We start from the raw sequence: 19,990 nt of genomic DNA on the forward strand, positions 1-19,990 counted from the left end.
ATAATAAAATTCTAAATATTTTCAAACATACTTAACAATTTTATTCAAATTTAACAATTTATTTAAATCTTTGTCCTAGAAGGTTCAGTTACTAATGTTTCATATTTAATGGTTCTCATGTTTTCAGCAATCAGGTGAAAAATTTAATTCATCACCTTTAGTGCCTAAGTAAATTAAGCACTCAAGATACAAAGACAAAAACAAAATAGTCCTTGAGAAGGTGATCTTGGCATTATTTATAATATCTATCTCATCAACTGCAACAAATATTTATCATATATCTATGGTTTGACTTTATTAAGTACCTAAGGAATACTTTTTTTGTTTTTAATCACCAAACTACTCAAGATACTACTTATTCTTATTATTCTCATAGAGTCCTCAGTATTTTTCTATTTTTTTGAGAAAGGCAGCAGATGGGAGAGCAGTGAGAACTGGGTTTTGGAGTTGGGGGAGATGGGTTTAAATATCAACCCAGGAGATTTACTTTATGTTCATAGCAATTTAATACTGATATATTCTCTATGAGTCACAACTGTCTTATTTGTAAAATGAGGCATGTAAAGGCACCTATCACACAGGGTTGTCTTGAGTAATGAAGTTAACTGTACAAAGCACTTCACAAACCTTAAAACTCAATAAAAATGCAGGGTATCCCAAAAACCATAGTTGGATCATATTAAAGTTTAAAACTCCTACACTAAGACTTTTGAAATATCCTGTATGTTAGACACAGATTATCCTTTTACGAATGACAGCCAGATCAAACCTCCTCTGGTCCTCAAACATATACTCTTTAATCACTTCTCAAATAAAATGATTAAACTGAGAAAATTTCAAGATAAATCTAGATAAACACTTTAGGAAAAAATAGAATTGTAACCTAGTAATGGGGAATGAACACTGTACTCAAAGATAGCTGAGTTTCAGTCCCATGGGTTACTTTGTGGCTCTATGACCTTAGGCAAGTCTCTTTACTTTCAGGCTTATTATCCAAGTGTACAATGGAAGTAAGCAAACTCTCACTAATTACACCATAAGGATGCTGGGTAAGTAGAGATCTGTATAACAGTGGAATTTAAGACCGGAAGGGTCTTATGGGTTTTTTGTCCCTCTTTCATTTAAGTGGAAAGGAAAGAATCTAACAGTAGATAAATGGTAACAAGGCAAAGCAAATCAATAAAACAGATTCTTACCCTGGGTTGTGACATAACCTTCTGCATGTGTGTTTTCAATATGTGGTACAGAATGGGTGGTCCTAACAAATCTCTTCGGACTTTCACCAGGCTGAGATAAAGATTTTTCCAACATCTGTAAAAATTAAAATACTGCTATAGAAATCTTAAAGCTTGAATTTTTATATATACATAGACATAAATTTCAAGAGGGCAGTGACAATCTAATTCTAAAAGTAGTTTCATAAATATTTTATAGAAACCTTAAATTACTTATTAGGGTATAGGTAAATAAACGCATTATAGAGAATAGCAAATGGAAAAATGGAATAGAAAGATAATAAAGCTATGGTATAAAACATTTATAAGGGAAGCAAAGTTATAATCATCCTGGGACTAGAATCTGGAAAAGTAAAATTTTGGTTTAGGTTAAGTATAAAGCAAGATCTGTCAAGTATTAAGGATAAATTCTATGGTAGTGGGCACCATTGGAGCCAGGAATAAGGTCCCAATAAAACTAAAATCCCCAATTTCAGCAGACTCTCCCACAAAGACTATGAATATTGTTTGAGACTATAAAAACAAACCTTATTTTTTAATCATCCTAAAAATAAAACTTTACCATGTTTGTTACTCTAACAAATGTATTTCACTTAGATGAGTAAAAATTACTTAAATATATATCCCTTGTCAATAAATATCAAGCAAGGGGGCAGCTAGGTGGCATAGTGTATACAGCACCAGCCTGGAGTTAGGAGGACTGGACACTTAATAATTACCTAACTGTGTAACCTTGGCCAAGTAACTCAACCCCATTGCCTTGTAATAAAAATAAAAACAAAAACAAAAACAAAAACAAATGAATACCAAGCCAAGAAAAGGTGCTAGTAAATCAAAAAGTACCAAATGAATTGAAAGGGTTCTATGGAATTTATGCTCTATAAAGTGTTATTTGATCATTTCTACCATGTAATGATCATTTGAGAGGTAGTATGCCATAGGCGATAGAGAAAACTGAAGCTAGCAACAGTCAGGGTTCCAGGTCCTGTCTCTGACCCAGTTTTGTCCTGGAGTCCTCGACAAATTGCTCTGAACTTCTCTAACACTCTAGCCTGCAGAACTGGTAGAGGGAATCTTTTCATGAGGAATTTCCAATACCAATGAAATCACAAGACCAGGACAATAATCATCTAGAATTGATTCAAATTAAATTTCATTAATAAGGTATCTTTTTTTGTTCTAAATCTTGGCTATAGATTGAAATGAATCAACTAATGTCATTGTCCAAAGCGAGAGGGCATATGTGATAATCCTGCTGTAATCTTCCCCAATTAGGCTAGATCTAGAATATTTCATGTCCAGTTCTGGGTACATTTTGTCATTAATGAGTTGGGGAACATAAAAGAGACAACAAACAGGATGGTGAAAGGCTTTGAAACCATTATGTAAGACTGAGGAAAGGAAATGGGGAATATAACAGTTATTTACCTAACACTTATTTTTTAAAAAGTACCTTACAAATATTATCCCCCATTATCTTCACAGCAATCCCTCAGAAGTAAGCACTACTATTGTACCCAAAGAGCAAGACGGAGACCAGAATTTGATAAGGCTGGAGATCTTTATTCCTGGAGACTGTCTGGGGATTGAGTACCTAAATCAGACAGTCCCTGAGTGTTCAGGGGATAGAGTTTTTATAATGTTTTGAGGGGGAGGTACTGAAAGCAAGCAAGATACAGAAGCAAAGTCAGCAGTTAGATATATTATCTTGTTATACTAACACAAACATGTAAACATATGGCTCAGTATAGATAGGGGTGAGAAGGGGTCAGGGTCTTTGTGTAATGACTGTCTGAGATGGAGGGAGTCAGGAATTTATTATCTTATAGTTCCAGCCACATCGAGGGAAGGGGGAGGAAGCCCTGGAATTTAACAGATACAGCAAGATAATTAGGCTAACAAGGGTGCTTTGTAAATCTTTAGACAATGTTATGGTATATCCATAACCTCTTGGGTCCTATCAGACTATTTTCAGACCCAAAGGTGCCCAGCCAAAGTTATATTTCTAAGGAATTTCTCAGGGTCCAGAAGGATGTCAGGGACCCCTTTCTATACAGGAATTTCACAAACATTGATACTGTACTTCACTATCACTCCCATTGCATAGATGAGTAAATTGAGGTAGACAGAAATTAAGTGACTTGCCCCATCCCATGTCACCCAGCTGGTAAGTATCTGAGGTGGGATTTGAATTCTCAGATCTTCCTGACTCCAGGTCCAGTGATCTTTCCAGTAAGCCACCTAACTGCTTTCTTCTCTGTTACTAGCTAAAACCTCTCCTTTTGGTTCCCTCAAATTTAGAAGTTAAAAGTATAAAAATATGGATTGACTGTATGAATATAGTACTAATTACAACTTTATTAATTATCATTTATACATTATTACCACATAATATTAGTATCATTAAATATATACTACATCAACTTTGAACATAAGATTAAATTCTGTTCATTTAGGTATTGCTAAGCCTTAAGAGTCAGTCAGATGTATATAACTTATTACCTATAGAATAGCTGTTTTAATCAGGCTTTAGCTGATTTCAAGTAAGGTCCTAAGTCCCAATTAGTGTCTTCTCTAGGAAGATTGGGAGCAAAAGATATGCTTACATAACAAGAATTAATTAGGCATCTAACATGTTCCAGGAATGTTTGGTGCTGGAGACTCGAATTCAAATAATAAATCTTTTTTTTTTAAGTTTTTGCTAGGCAATGGGGTTAAGTGGCTTGCCCAAGGCCACACAGCTAGGTAATTATTTGTCTGAGGCTGGATTTAAACTCAGGTACTCCTGACTCCAAGGCTGGTGCTCTATCCACTGTGCCACCTAGCCACCCTTCAAATAATTAATAAATCTTAACCCTCAAGGATTCCATAAATTGCATGCATATCCATTCTAAAATAGAACTCAGGGAATCTTATCCCGAAAGATGCTTATTAGGTAGCCAAGTGGCATAGAGGTTAAGAGTGTGTTAGACTTGAAATCAGGAATATCCAACTTTAAATCCTGCCTAAAACATTTAATGGCTTAATAATCCTGGGCACCCACTTTGCTGGGTTGTAAGGATAAAAATAAGATAATATTGTAAGCAGTCTGAAAATTTTAAAGTACTGTAGAAATTACTTTAATAAATTTATTATTACTATCATTAAAAGTTTCCTAGAAGAACAGCTTGGCCCTAGAGTCAGGATGCAAACTCCAAAGCCATTAACTTTTCTGTATGAATAGATCCCATGAATGGGGAAATGGGGGGGGGGGGGGGAGAGGAGAGAGTCTATGTATCTGTTTGTCAATCAGTGCAATTTTTGGTGGAATGGGCTGGGAATGACTATTTCTTCAGTCTTTGGGAATGAGAAAAAAAAGGTTTGAAAGGGTAAAGGAAGTGGGTCATGCAGCTGCCAACAAGATTTCTGAATGTTACTGCTTTTAAAACCAATATTGTAACCAAAATAAAGAAAAAAAGATAACAGCTTGGGGACATCCCTATGGAGAACATGGCTTTGACACAAGTAGCTCCTGAGCTGGTAGAACTGGATTGAAACTTATGCCTATTGAGTTCTAATCCTATGGTGACTATACATCCTGTAAGATAATCTTGATTTCAATGGTTTAAAAGTATGCTATTTTTTTAGGTTTTTTTTTTTTGCAAGGCAATGGAATTAAGTGGCTTGCACAAAGCTACACAGATAGGTCATTATTAAGTGTCTCGAACTCAGGTACTCCTGACTCCAGGGCCGATGCACTATTCACTGCACTACCTAGCTGCCCCTAAAAGTATACTATTTTAATAAGACTTTACAAAAAGTCCATTATCCCAATTTCTGTTTTAGAAAGGACAATCAATCAATAACAAAAAAACTAATAATCCACAAGTTCAACCTACTTCAAAATGCAAGAACACCTTTTCCATTCATCAAAACATTGCTTGGGCTCTATCAATTTTTAAAGTTCTCTGCTCAAATATTTAAAAAAATTAGAGTCAATTAATGAAAAGTCATTCTCCAATCCTGACTTCAAAAAGCACGTTTCAAACTACACTTCTGCATTTATGAATAGTATTAGATTCCTAAGTTATTTGCTGGCAAAGGAAAAAAAAGCAACAGAAGGCTACATTACTGCCTAGCTATCCCTGACAAGTGAACCTGGTACAGCTGTTTCACAAAGCCCTCACTCTCAGACAGAAAAGGCCTAGGCAATTATTGTCCAATTGCCTTGAAGTTTCTTCTTGGTTATAGACCCAGTCTTGAACCCTAATCTCTTATCCCTTTAATGGGGGGAAAATATGGAACTTATCAAACCCTGGCAGTAAAGAAAACAATTCTGCTTCGATACCACATAGGAGATTTAATGAACATAGAAACTGAGAGAAAGGAAATCCAATGCTGAACTAGAAAGCAAAAAAAAGGGACACAGTAAGAAGGGAACTAGAAGTCAATAATCAATAAACATATAGAAAGAAATCACTGTGAAAAGCCTGAAACATCAGTATATAGGCATTAAGACTAATCAACATACTGTTTATTTCCTAAGACTGCTTTCCATTGTCTTAAAACTTCTATACACTTTAAAGGGTGGATCATTTTTTTATAGAATGAAGTAGGGAGATAGCACATAATATGAGAGAAATGAAAGAGAGAGATTAAATCAGGCAGTCTTTAAAATGAAAACTCATCTGGATAGAAGCACTGAAAAATTAGCAAGGCAAAATGAAGAAATCAACATAGGTACAAAATAACCACTTTTTTACAGATCATATGATGGTTTAATTAGAAAGCCCTAGAAAGATAACTAAAAAATTAGCTGAAACAATGTCAACAAAGTAGGAGGAAATGAAATTTCACATAAATCATCAGCATTTCTTTATATCAGTAATAAAACCCAGCAAAAAGAGAAAGAAACTTTGCTTAAAATAACTAGAAAGTACACAAAACACTTGGGAGTCTACCTTCAAAGATACACAGGAACTATATAAATAACAGTACAAATAATCTCTTTATTAATAGAGGAAACTAGATAATTGGAGAAATATTAATTGCTCATGGGAAGGCTGATCTATTATATTAAGAACACTATTACTTAAATTAATTTACTTATTCAGTGAAACATCAACTAAATAACAAAAAGATTCTTTTGAAGAGTTAGAAAAAATAACAATTCATTTGGAGGAACAATAAGTAAAAACATTAAGGGAAATTAAAAAAAAATAAAAGGAAAAGTAGGTTTTAAACCATACTACAGAAGAGTAATCCTGATTCTGTAATTGTTAAGAAATAGAGAAATCAATGATATAGAATGTACACAAAATGCACGAGCAAAAGAACACAATAGGCAAATGTCTAATAAAAGTGGGAATAATAGCTGTTGGGTGAAAGCCCACTATGGATAGGGGGAAATTTCATGACCACACAAGGCAAAGAAAGGTTCAGAAGAAAAATGGATAATTTGGATTACATGAAATTGAAAAGATTCTGTACAAAGTCAATGAAGCTAAAATAATAAGAGAAGCAGTTAAATGGGAAAAACTCTTTGTACCAAATTTCTCTGATAAAGGTTTCATTTCTGAGACATAAGAACTGATTAAAATTTATTTATTTATCTAGCTATTTTTGGTTTTTGCAAGGCAATGGGGTTAAGTGACTTTTCCAAAGTTAACACAACTAGGTAATTATTAAGTGTCTGAGGCCAAATTTGAACCCAGGTCCTCCTAACTCCAGGGCTGATGCCACCTAGCTGCTCCCGTTTTGGGAAAAATTTTTAAAAAATGAGAGCCATTCCCAAACTGATAAAATGGTCAAAAGATATGTAGTTTTAATTGATCGCATATTTGTTAAGAGTTTTGTTTTGTTTTCTTTTTTATGTGGGGAAAGAAGGGATAGAAAGTATTATTTTTCGTAAATTAAAAAATATTTTAATAAATTAAAAACAATATTTTAAAAAGTTACCATTTATGAAACTGGTTAGGAAGTTATTTGGCTGAGGGCTGTACTTTGTCATACACAAATTAAAGAAATTTCAAGTTGACAAAGAGGTGAGGGACACAGGATGCAGAATGAGACATGAAATTTTGCTTGATTGACTATCTGTTACAAGACTTTTATTTTTTTTCACATGATGAAAGGGAAGGAAGGAAAGCAAGACTTTCATTTATTAGAAAAAAATAACTTTAATGAATAAAAGACAAATTTTTTTAAAGCTGCCATTTATGAAACTGGTCAAGAAACCATCTGACTAGAGGCTGTACTTTGCAACAAACATTAATTAAAACTGTTTATTTGGACTTCTTCTGTTTACAGAATCCTACTGGATTGAGAATTTTAATTTTTTCAGTGCTGGGTTATTACTAGCTTATTTAATTACTTAAGATTTAAAAGTACTATATAGGCAATACAAAGAAAAACAGTAGAGAGTAGCTAGGTGGATAGAGCACTAGCCCTGGAATAAGGAGGATCTGAGTTTAAATCCAGTGTCAGAGTACACTTAATACATACTTAGCTGTGACTTGGGTAAGTGACCTTGGGTAAGTCACTTTACCCCACTGCCTTACAAAATTAAAAAAAATAGCTTAACAGTTTCATAAAATATACTTACAATTGTATTATTATTAGGAATCCTAGGTCCAGAAGTCTGGCCATCTCTGACTGAAAAGAAAAGCATTAAATTTTAAATAAGACTATTACTAGAAAGAAAATGTAATGTGAATAATTGTCCTTATGACTTTATGAATGAACATTTGTCTAGTAGGCAATGAGAGAGAGTGAAGCAAATCTCAAAGAATTCCTATTGACATTTCCTGGCTGCTCCTGGGGTCACAGATGGGTCCTATTTCACCTACCACAAATCAAGTGTCTCACACCAGTCAGGTGCTCCAGAGGGAGCCATGTGATGCAACTCTCTTCCCACCCCTCCATGTGCCTGACCTTTTCAGTTCTCCTCAAGTGCTTAACTCCACCTAGATCTCCCACATTTCAACAAGTAAATGAGCCTTCCGTACCTCAAGAATGTGACTCCAATTTCTTAGCAATTTCGTGCACTGGTGGGTGGTGCAGGAAGCAGAGTGCTGGGCCTGTCCATTCTTAGACACATACTAACTGTAAGGCCCTCTAAGCCCTGTTTACCTTGTTGGCTTCATCTCACTCACCTCCCAGGCTTGTCGTGAGGATTAGAACAGACAGTAACTGTAATGACTTAGTACCATACCTGGCCCATAGTAAATCAGTGTTAGCTATCTTCGCCTATCTCTTATTTCCTATCACAAAAGGTTTCCCTATAAGGAAATGCTAAGGCAAATGCTAGTAATCAAATTCAATTCTCTAATTAATCCTCCTGCTCTTGATATTTTATATGATGCTTGATAAACAATCTTCCATCTGGTGTTTTTGACCTCTTCCTTTTTACTGCTCCTTCTCATCTGCTTTTCAAAAATGGTCAGGTCTCCCAGTCCAACCAAGAACAAGGTTTTCCTTGATCTTAATGTCCCAAACAGTCATAGTTCCATTTTCTTCTCTTTCACTGCTAAACTACTCAAAGATGTTTTTTATATCCTATATCTGCAGTAAAACCAATCTCTTCAGATTTCACTTCACTCTACTCTACTTGGCCTCTGCAGTACACTTCTCAGAACCATTCGACCTGCTTCTACCAAAGTCTCCATAGGGCTCCTAATGTCAAAGTCAATGGTCTTTTGATTTAGAATTCAGTCTCCTTGACTTTTCTTCCCAAAGCTTTTGACACAGATGAGCAATCCCTCCCACTAGGTATCTTTCCTACTTGAATTTAGACATACTACATACCTCAAGTTTCTGCTTCTGACTCCTTCGAGGACTTTTCATCCTCTCCTCAAAATTCTTCTCCCTCTCCACCCTCATCATCTCATTGTTCCCCAGAGCTTCAACTATTTTGTCTGCGAAGATGATTCCCTTTTTAGTTATCCAGGCCTGACCTTTCTTCTGAGCTCTACTCCTGAATTCTCACATACCTACTGATCATTACCCAGATGTCTCATCACTACCTCGAACTAAGTTTACCCTCTTTCCTTCTAAACCACTTTTTAACTTCACTATTCTGGAAAAGCATGCACTCAGATATAGTCCCTTTTCAAATCCTTAGGTCTTTTATTCTATTTGGAAAATTTTACTTCTAAACATATCAGATTCCACTTTTTGAGTCTTATTGATTAAAAAATAAATAAATGTGCAAATTTAGAGTCAAAATAATGTTTTTCATTCAATTAACATTACATAAAGCACTCTCTATTTGCCTAGAATACCTCCAAAAGGAGCTGCAGAGAAAGTCCATTGAAGGAGGCAGAAAATTACTTTATTAGCTCCACCACTTAGAGCAATACTATGTTTTTAAAATTTTATTTGTTTTTTCTTGGGGGGAGAAATATTACTTTGTATTAGTTCTGTTTTTCACCATACAATTTTTTAATAAATTACCTATTAGCACAGTTGAACTGAGGGTGGGGGGAGTGGCCAAAGAGCTAGACCAAGACATATCCGGATCCACCTCTGCTCCTAGACTTTCAGAAATGTGCTTTGGTGTATTAACCTGAAAGTAGAAAAAAACCATATATTTTTATATGCACACATATATATACCTATACAAATATATATATTTATATAATACATAAATATATGTGTGGGCAGCTAGGTGGCACAGTGGCTAGAACACTGGCCCTGGAGTCAGGAAGATGGGAATTCAAATTCAATTTCAAATACTTTACACTACCTAGCTGTGTGACCTCAGACAAGTCACTGAACCCTGACTGCGTCATACTCAGGACCATCTCCAGTCATTCTGATTCATATCTGGCTATTGAACCCAGATGGTCCTGGAGGAGAAAGTGAGACTGGTGACTTAGCACAGCATCCCTCTCACTCAAATCCAATTCACCTACTTGTCAAGGTATCACCTCTTTGATGTCATGGTCTTACACACACACACACACACACACAAAGTATGCACATGAACTCACACACAGAATCTTGATTGGTTCTATATGCCTCTCAATCTTGGTATGTTTCAGATTTCACAATTTTAAAATGAGACATATATTTGCCTTATTAATAAATAGCAGCTAATTTACTGAATTGCAATGAAATGCCCAAAGAATCTCACAGCAAAAATATAGCTTAAAATACTGTCAAGAGTTCATATTATTAACAATTAAAATAACACTTACTTTCATTAACTTTGGGGTATAAAATAAGTTTCCACATGCTACTAAAAAAAATAGAAAACAAGTTAAGCCAGCAGATATTTTAACAAATATAAAAATTAAAATGTGGTTTAAAAAGAACACATATAAAAAATAAGACTTTTTCATACCAGTTTTTTCCCTCTGTGGAGTTCTGTATGTGCCTTGTAAAACCATTGGACTAAAAACATAAAACCACTCAGATTATTTCAACAGACAATAAGAAAAACATTATATAATATTATGACAAAATTATAAGAGCATTTAATAATTTAAATTTTGAAAGATTTAAGCTTAGATATGACAGTTGTCAAATTACTGTTCTAAAAAATAGAAATAAAAACTGCACCCTACAAATAGTCAAACTGGCCATGTCCAAAATAAGTCTTTCTAATAATCTACTTTGAGCCATTACCTCCGGGTGTAGAGGTGGCAGCATCTTTCATCATGAACCCTCTGAAATTGTGGTTGGATGTTGTATTTGAAGTCCCTAAATCCTTCAAAGTTACTGTTCTGGTAATGTGGGACTGATTAGTAATATTGATTGATCACTAATATATGGTGAATTAAGTCTTAATAAGATTTCCATTCTATTTCACTGGGTTTAAACACTTCACTATATAATGGTTGGGTCCTCTCATTGAGTCTGAGTTCCTCAAGCCTCCAACTTCAGTTGCCTTCTTTCACCCTTGTAGCTTGCCATCCACATCCTGAAAGTTGCCTGACAACACTGGCAACGGAAGAAAACAATTTCAGGTGCATCATTCTTAGTACCCTTTTGCTTAGTGCTTTCTAATCACAATGGTTCTAAACCCATCTCTAAGTACTAGCATGTAAAACACAAGCCTCCTGTTCAGTTCTCCTGACCATCTTCCCATCAGTTGCCTACCATGAGACTTTCCAAAATATGCTACTTAGGGGACATTAGACTACCTGGTGAAGAACATTACAAGAGGGCACCAACCAATCAAAAGTGAGATTAAAAAATAACTGGGTAAATGCTATAAAAAGTGATCCTCTGCTTATTGTTCTCTCCCTGGCTACTGAGGAGACTTGGATCCTACTTACTGGCAATCTCTAACTGTTCTAATAAACTGATCATGCTCAGAACTTTATGCCTCAATTTCTCTTTATCACAGATTTTTATCATGATGATAATATAATATACTCTTGTTTCTGTTCATTTCACTCTGTTGCAGTTTTATACAAATTTTTTTCAGGTTTCTCTAAAACTGCCCCCTTCATCATTTCTTATAGCAAGAATACCATGCATGTACATATGGAAACTTGTTTAACCATTCCCCAAATGACTGAGGCAACACCAAAATAGAGGTGTTATGATTATTTTTGTATATAAGGGTCCCTTTTCCCTTTTTTTGCTCTCTTTGGGGCACAGTAGGGGGTTACTGGTAAATGTTTTAACAGCTGAATCTCCAAAAACATACAGCACATTTTAAAGTTTAATCTGCATTAGAAACCTTTTCTCCATCACTTTCTTAAGCCTAAACAAACAAAAAAATAAATCAAGACTGATTTTGGCATTTGTTCTTTTCCAAAATGTAAATGCTTACAGTGAAAATTTAACAAGTGGCTCTCACAGTACAAGACTAAGCAGTATTATCACTAGGTCAAAGAGAATGCATAGTTTAATAAGTTTTTCAGGCATAGTTCCAAACTTCTTTCCAGAAGAGTAAGACCTGTTCACAAGTCCATCAATAGTGCATGTACCTGTTTTCCCGTAGTCCTTCCAACATTTAATAGTTTCCTTTTTTGACAATTTAGCCAGTCTGGTGTGTGTAGTTTTTAAAATTTTTAATTCTCTAATTATCAGTGATTTTTATTTGACTCTTGATAGCTAGAACTGGACTGTTCATCTCTCTTGATGACTGGTTCAAATTTGAATCAGGTCCCTGATCTTTTAGAAATAAGACCTTTATCAAGGAAATATGCTAAAAAAGATTTTTAAAAATTTATTTCTTGTCTAACTTTAACTGCAATGGTTTTGTTTAGAATCTTTTTTAATTTTATGTAAGCAAAATTATCCATTCTACTTCCTGTGAACCTCTCTATCTCTTGTTTGGGTTTTGGTTTTTTTTTTTGCCAGGCAAATGGGGTTAAGTGGCTTACCCAAGGCCACACAGCTAGGTAATTATTAAGTGTCTGAGACCGGATTTGAACCCAGGTACTCCTGACTCCAGGGCCGGTGCTTTATCCACTGCGCCACCTAGCCGCCCCTCTATCTCTTGTTTGGTCATGAAATCTTCCCTACCCCCAAAACTGAAGGTAATCTCTTCTTGGTTCCTCTAATTTGTTTATCAACCCATATGTCTAAATCAGAGCTTGAAATCTTGATCTAAAATTTAGTGTCAATCATCTATATTTAGTTTCTGCCAGACAGCTTTCCAAATTTTCCAAATGTTTTGTTATCAAATAGTGATATCTTGCCCCAGAAGTTGTGATCTTTGGGTTCAAAGAGTAGTATTCTTCAATTACATAATTTTAGCACTGTGTATGCTGGCTAAAATGTTACTGAAACAATCATGTAAAAAAAACAACAACAAAGCAAACCAAATGCAGGAGAGTGTTATATATATATATATAATTATATTCATACCTTTCACTGAGACAAGCACTGAGCGGTGGACTGGTAATATCATTTGCTTGACCTAATTTGGTCTTCATTATGTAATGATTTTTCTTAAGTTCTTTATCAACTGCATTATCCTTACCTGTAATATAGCAAGGTATACAATAAACAATGTTAAGGAATGTTATTTTTTCTCTCTCTAGGAGTCTTTAAAATTAGGAGATTTTCAATGATCTGGAATGATTTTACTTGAACCTGGCAAACAGCAGAGAAACAGAATAAAGACTAAATAGAATAAAGAATAAATTTCTGAAGATTACTTTGGAATTCTTGGCAATCTTAGTAAAATCTGGCAGATATTACTTGCAATGAATTGCCTCAGAAGGTTTATGAAGTAACTTAATCAGGGGATACTGAAGGATGGAATGAAAAAGAGACAAGATGTCAAAGAGAACAGTTAAACACTTATACAATATTCCAAACAATTGTGCAATACATACAATGAGGGTTTGCCCTAGGTTGATAGCAGCAGTAAAAAGGTGGGGACTGATAAAACATATTAAAGAAAGAAACATCGAAGGACTTAACTACTAAAGGACATGAAGGAGGAGGGAAGGAGAGAGGAGAGTCAAAAATAACAACTTGAACATTAGAAGTACAAAAATACAGGGGCAGCTATGTGGCACAGTGGACAGAGCACCGGCTCTTGAGTCAAGAGGACCTGAGTTCAAATTTGACCTCAGACGCTTGATAATTACCTAGCTGTGTGACCTTGGACAAATCACTTAACTCCACTGCCTTGCAAAAAAACCCAAAAACAAAAAAACAAACCAAAAAAAGTACAAAAATACGAAAGTTAAGGTTAAGAAGCTTTAGAGGGAAAGACAATGAGTATAAGTTTTAGAGACCAAGTAATTATATGCTAGGCACTGACTGGGATAATCAAAACAGTTTCTCTCCTCAAGGAGCTTACATCCTCCTGAAGGGTAATAACATGCACATGCATAGGTAGAAAAATTTACCAAGTAAGCTTTGAAGAGGAAATGCTAGGGGAAGAAATAAGGAAAATTCTTGGGAGCAGGTGGTGCTTGAGTTGCATTTCAAGGAGATTGGGGATTCCAAGAGACAAAGGTGGAGTGAGTGCTCCGGATACAGGGAATAACAGCAAATGGCCTAGTAAGACTAGATCAGAGAACTAATGAAAGCAAGGTCTATGTAGAAGACTGGAAGCAGGGAAGGGGCCAGTTAGCAGGGAGCATTAGGAGTCAAAACAGAAGTGTTGATACTGGAGGTTACATGGAGCCACTGGAGCAGAAAGTGGGGAAGGGGGTATGACAGCATCAGAACTGAAATTTGGAAAAAATCACTTTGTCAGCTATATAGAAGAGGAACTGGAGACAGGTGAGATGGAAGACAGGGAGATTAACATAGTCAGTTCTGCTTTAATGCAACCCATGCATTCCTAAAAATCATCATGCTATGCAGCAGTCAAAAATTCATGAATTACTCGTTTAAAAAAAGATAGGAATTGGGTGGCTAGGTGGCATAGTGGATAAAGCACCGGCCCTGGAGTCAGGAGTACCTGGGTTCAAATCCAATCTCAGACACTTAATAATTACCTAGCTGTGTGGCCTTGGGCAAGCCACTTAACCCCGTTTGCCTTGCAAAAACCTAAAAAAAAAAAGATAGGAATTTAATAAAAATAGTAGCAGTTTCCAGAGGCAGAGCCAAGATTGTTGGTGGAGCTGTGAACTCATCTAACCTTTCTGGAGAACAATTTGGAATTATGCCCAAAGGGCAACAAAAATGTGCATACCCTTTGATCCAGCAATACCACTACTGGGTCTATACCCTGAAGAGATGATGAAAAAGGGTAAAAACATCACTTGTACAAAAATATTCATAGCAGCCCTGTTTGTGGTAGCAAAGAATTGAAAATCAAGTGAATGTCCTTTAACTGGGGAATGACTTAAACTGTGGTATATGTATGTCATGGAACACTATTGTTCTATTAGAAACCAGGAGGGATGGGAATTCAGGAAGGATTTGCATGAACTGATGCTGAGTGAGATGAGCAGAACCAGAAAAACACTGTATACCCTAACAGCAACATGGGGGTGATGATCAACCTTGAAGGACTCGCTCATTCCATCAGTGCAACATCAGGGACAATTTGGAGCTCTCTGCAATGGAGAATACCATCTGTATCCAGAGAAAGAATTGTGGAGTTTGAACAAAGACCAAAGACTATTACTTCAAATTAGAAAAAAAAAAACACACACCTGTAATCTTATGTAATTTTGCTTTCTCTTATACTTTATTTTTCTTAAGGATATGATTTCTCTCTCATCACATTCAACTGAGATCAATGTATACCATGGAAACAATGTAAAGCCTAACAGAATGCCTTCTGTGGGGGGTGGGGAGAGGGAAGCAAGAATGGGGGAAAAATTGTAAAACTCAAAATAAATGAAATATTTCTAAAGAAAATTTATTTTTTTAATTTAATTTGATTTAATTTGATTTATTTATTTGCAATGGGGTTAAGTAGCTTGCCCAAGGCCACACAGCTAGGTAATTATTAAGTGTCTGAGGGCAGATTTGAACTCAGGTACTCCTGACTCCAGGGCCGGTGCTCTATCCACTGCGCCACCTAGCCACCCCTAAAAAAAAATTAAAAAAAAAGATAAGACAGTCACTGTTACAATAGTCTAGCCTACAGACAATGAGGGTCAGAACTAAGGTGGTATCTATGTAAGCAATGATGATGATGTTTGTCCTTCATTCTCAAAGAAGACTAGGACATCAGGGAGGTGATGCCATGACATGCACATGAGATTGCATCTGAGTAAGGAAGTCCCATGCTGTCACCAGCCTCACTTTCTCCTCTAGAGTCATCTGGGTTCAGTGGTCAGACATGAATCAGGACAATTGGAGATGGCCCAAGACACAAGGAAATCAGGGTTAAAAGACTTGCCCAAGGTCACCAAGCTATTAAGTATTTGAGATCCGATTTGAACTCAGGTCCTCCTGGCAGCTAGATAGTAGAGTGGGTAGAGTGCTGGCCCTCAAGTCTGGAGTAGACAGCATCTAATATCAGTGGGGAGAAGTTATTGGAGGCAAAAAGTGTTCTAAAAGGAAGAACTCTCCACTGTATTAGTGAAGTTATGGTATGGTCAGGTTGTGAAGGACTGAAAGTTAAACAGAAGAGCTTCTATACAGAAGTTAATTGAGTAAGGAATTCACAGACCTGTGCAAAAGATGTGGTAGAGATAGCTCAATGCTGTAGCAATACTCTAGATGTGGTCTAAACATAAGAAATCAGCATAATTATTGTCCAAAACCATTCCTATCCTGATGGATTCCAAGGTCAGGTTCCCATTTTTGGATGTCATATTACACTGTAGTCTCAGGATGAGTTTTTAGTCCACTAAAATCCCTAGACCTTTTCCATACAAATTTGTTTCATGTCTCTTGTATTTGTTAAGGTGATATTTTGAATTCAATTGTAATACTTAAATTTCTCTACATTTAAATTTCAATACAGATTTAATCCAATATTCTAGGCCATTAGGATCATTTGGGATCTGCCCTGTTATCCTCTGTTGTCAGCATCTCACCCAGCTTAGTATCATCCATGCCTTTTGATTCAACAATGTGGTTTATATGGAAACAAACAGATGCAGCATAGTATATATATATATATATATATATATATATATATATATATATATATATATATAAACATATTTATATAATATCAAAACAAATCCCAACTTTAATTATAGAAAAAAAAATCCACCCTTGCAAATAATTTTAAAGAATCTGTATTCAAACTAAAGTTACTCACCTATATCTAATTTGCAATGATCTGGTCCTCTTAAAGGAGAATACAACGAAAAATTTACATTCTGTTCTTTGAAAATTAATGGAGTTGATGCCAGCTGATTATAAACAAAAGGTTTCCTCTGTGGTGTTTTAAAATAATTCAACTCTTCGGTTTTACTTCCATGGTCTTCTGAAGTTTCATAATTATAAGGTGGAGCTTCAGAACTAAGTTCTTCAAACCAGTTAAGACTTATTGGCCCTAAATCTGTGAGAAAACACAAAATACCTTACACCTTAAGCTTTAATCAATGTCATCTAAATGTCCAGGGATCTAGAATTTATTATTTGAGATTTTAAGGCTTTGATACAAGAAAAAATGGTCAGCAGTAGATCAGAATTTTTCTAATTTGCTTAGCATTAAGTCAACCATATTTAGAGACAAGGGAGAAATTTCATAGGATTTAATAAAGGGCTAAAAAAGCATGTCTATTGATCTATGGTAGAATCGGGAAAATATCACTAATAAATTTAAACTCAACTTTTCCCCTCCAAAATTCCCCTTCTTCCTTCACTATTCTCATTTCTATACTACCAAGTTATTGCCCCTCTTAATTCCAGTGCTTTATTTTCTATTTATCTGATACATATTTTGCTGTTTCTATGTTGTCTCCCTCATTAGATGGCAAGCTCCCAGAGGACCATGACTGTGTTCTGCTTCCTATAGGTATCCCCAATGCTTGACACATAGAAGGTACGCAATAAATGTTTATCGATAGATTGGTTCATTATATATAAAAGCTGGTATTATTTATTTCTGAAACTTAAGATTCAAAATTTGTAACTTTGCGCAACATTATTTTCACCTTGATGCTTAAGTCGGACATGATTGAACAACAAAAATCTGTTTACTAAATGCTCGCTATAAGGAAAAAACTCATTAGAAAATTGTAGAAGTTATTATGAAATACGGCAGTATCGGTATTACTTCTCTAATATAACCAAAGGGTCTTTTCTTTAATGTTTAAGTGAAAGGTTTCAGGCAGATTACTTTTACTACATATTTTTACATCATTTTAAATTAACATACACTGTATAATGGGCATTCATAGTTGTGCAAATAAGTAGGCACATCCAATTTTTTTTTAAGGTTCTTGCAAGGCAGTGGGGGTTAAGTGGCTTGCCCAAGTCCACATAGCTAGGTTATTATTAAGTGTCTGAGGCCGGATTTGAACCCAGGGACTCCTGACTCCAGGGCCAGTGCTCTATCCACTGTGCCACGTAGCCGCCTCCACATTCAATTTTCAATCAAGAATTATTCTCTTTTAAGGCTGATATTTACTTGCATAATCCAGTTGCCAGTTACTCTGCAAAGTAATTAATGATTACGTATTAACTTTACTTCTCGGGAAATTATAGTATTTATTAATTCCCGTAAACAGCAAATAAAGAGGGGCAAAAAAAAAAACCCTGACCACTAAAGACACGGAAATGATTCCTAATGATCTCCTAAAGACGCGCAAATGGTCTGTAAATTTACAAACTCCTAGTCGGGACCCGAACAGTTTTCCAGCGCTCAGTCCTGTTTCTGCGCTTTTCCGCGGGATTAGGGGATGCAAAACCAGTAACCGGAAGCCGTGGGGCAGGGCCCTAGGTTTGACTGATTTAATGAAAATCAGTATTAAGGAAGCCTGGGGCGGGAGGGGAGGCCCAGCGGCTGGGGAACGCTCCCGACTGGAGGCTCGTGGGAAGGCATGGGCCGCCCTACCTGATTCGCTGCACCACGACTTAAAAACTTCGGAAAAGGTTGTTTTTCCGCGGTGTCCGGCGGGCATTTCTAGAGGAGTCTGCGGGGGGAAGGGAAACACATGACTGGAGAAACGCCGGCCGCACCCGCCCGCTTTACAGAGGGGTAAACGGAGCCCCGGGCTCTCCCAGCTCCGCCCGGGCGCGGGCAGCCGGCGGGAGGCCGCGGCCCCGGTCACCACCCGGCCCGCCCTCAGCCAGCACTGACCGGCTGTGCAAGGAGGCGAGCGGAGGCCTCCCGGCGCGGACCCGGCCGGGCGAGGCGGCGGAGGCAGCTGGGGGCGGGGCGGGGGCACGCGGGCTCCCGAGCCGGTCCACTCAATCTCGGCCGATTTTCAGGTTCTCGCGCCAAAAGTTCGGCACGTGACCACGGGACGCACGAGCGTGGCTTCCGGAAACGCGATTCGGTGCGACGTTGGCTCCGCCCATCTCCCCCTCCTCCAATTAGGAAGTCAAGTCGCAGAGATTGGGCGGGGACAAGGCTGCATTGGTCGCTTACACCGCCCGCCTCTCCGGAGGCGCATGCGCGTGAGAGCCTCGCTCCGGACCACGCCGCGCACGTAGAACGGAGGGCAGGACCAGGCGGGGGCCGTGGCCAAGGAGGCGGGCCCAGCCGCCAGCTCCCGCCGGGCTCCGGGAGAGGGCTGGGCTTCAGGCTTGGGGGCTGGCTCGTCTGGTGCCTCAGCTTTGATTTTTAAAACCTCATTTTGAGGAGGAAGTGAGGCTGGCGCCTTTGCGCGGCCTTCCCTCATTTAAATCCAGTTCCCTGGCATGCCTTGGCATCACCTCCCTGTTGTCTTCGACCTCTTTGGGCATGAAAGACAAGCGATCACAGGTGGCATTGTACCAGGAGAGAGAAAGATCTGCGTTCAAATCACGCTTCTAGCTGTGTGATCTCGGGCAAGGCACCTATCCCTTTCCTGCCTGTTTCCTCATCCGTAAAGGGGGGATAAAATGTACTTAAGAATTAAATGAGTTGGGGCGGCATTGGATAAGAGCACCGGTCCTGGAGTCAGGAGGACCTGGGTTCAAATCCGGCCTCAGACACTTAATAATGACCTAGCTGTGTGGCCTTGGGCAAGCCACTTAACCCCATTGCCTTAAAAAAATAAAAAATAAAGAATTAAGTGAGTGAATATTTGTGCTTTGCACACTTTAGAGTGCCCTCTAAGTGCTAGCTATCCTTAGATACTGGGAGGGGGTACTATGGGCACACAGATGAGTATGGAGGAGGAAACTGAAGGACTCAAGTCCCTCCGACTAGCTTAAACCTGTCTTGATTTTAGGGAACTTATTTTTTATTTGAGTCTTCCTGCATTTAGTCTATGCTTGAAAAACGCTTA

The 19,990-nt window shown here is 37.3% G+C and overlaps 1 protein-coding gene across 4 annotated transcripts in view; it reads right to left on the reverse strand.

Moving 5' to 3' along the window:
* The window catches only part of BRCA2 (BRCA2 DNA repair associated), a 78,449-nt gene extending 59,545 nt beyond the window's left edge, over positions 1 to 18,904 (reverse strand). For 2 of the 4 annotated variants that reach the window (XM_074216083.1, XM_074216082.1), the window contains exons 1-8: positions 18,610 to 18,776; positions 16,867 to 17,109; positions 13,044 to 13,158; positions 10,561 to 10,610; positions 10,415 to 10,455; positions 9,669 to 9,780; positions 7,819 to 7,868; positions 1,197 to 1,311 (exon numbers count right to left, since the gene is read on the reverse strand). In XM_074216083.1, coding sequence (XP_074072184.1) covers positions 1,197 to 1,311; positions 7,819 to 7,868; positions 9,669 to 9,780; positions 10,415 to 10,455; positions 10,561 to 10,610; positions 13,044 to 13,158; positions 16,867 to 17,109; positions 18,610 to 18,676 — 793 coding nt within the window. In that variant the 5' untranslated portion in view covers positions 18,677 to 18,776. Of the gene's footprint in view, positions 1 to 1,196; positions 1,312 to 7,818; positions 7,869 to 9,668; positions 9,781 to 10,414; positions 10,456 to 10,560; positions 10,611 to 13,043; positions 13,159 to 16,866; positions 17,110 to 18,609; positions 18,778 to 18,855 lie in introns of those variants that run through there. The other 2 variants (XM_074216080.1, XM_074216081.1) reach the window with 2 other exon arrangements.
* Positions 18,905 to 19,990: the final 1,086 nt, after the last annotated feature.

Source organism: Macrotis lagotis, chromosome 1, assembly GCF_037893015.1.
Source record: "Macrotis lagotis isolate mMagLag1 chromosome 1, bilby.v1.9.chrom.fasta, whole genome shotgun sequence".
In the NCBI taxonomy this organism is placed as follows: domain Eukaryota; kingdom Metazoa; phylum Chordata; class Mammalia; order Peramelemorphia; family Peramelidae; genus Macrotis; species Macrotis lagotis.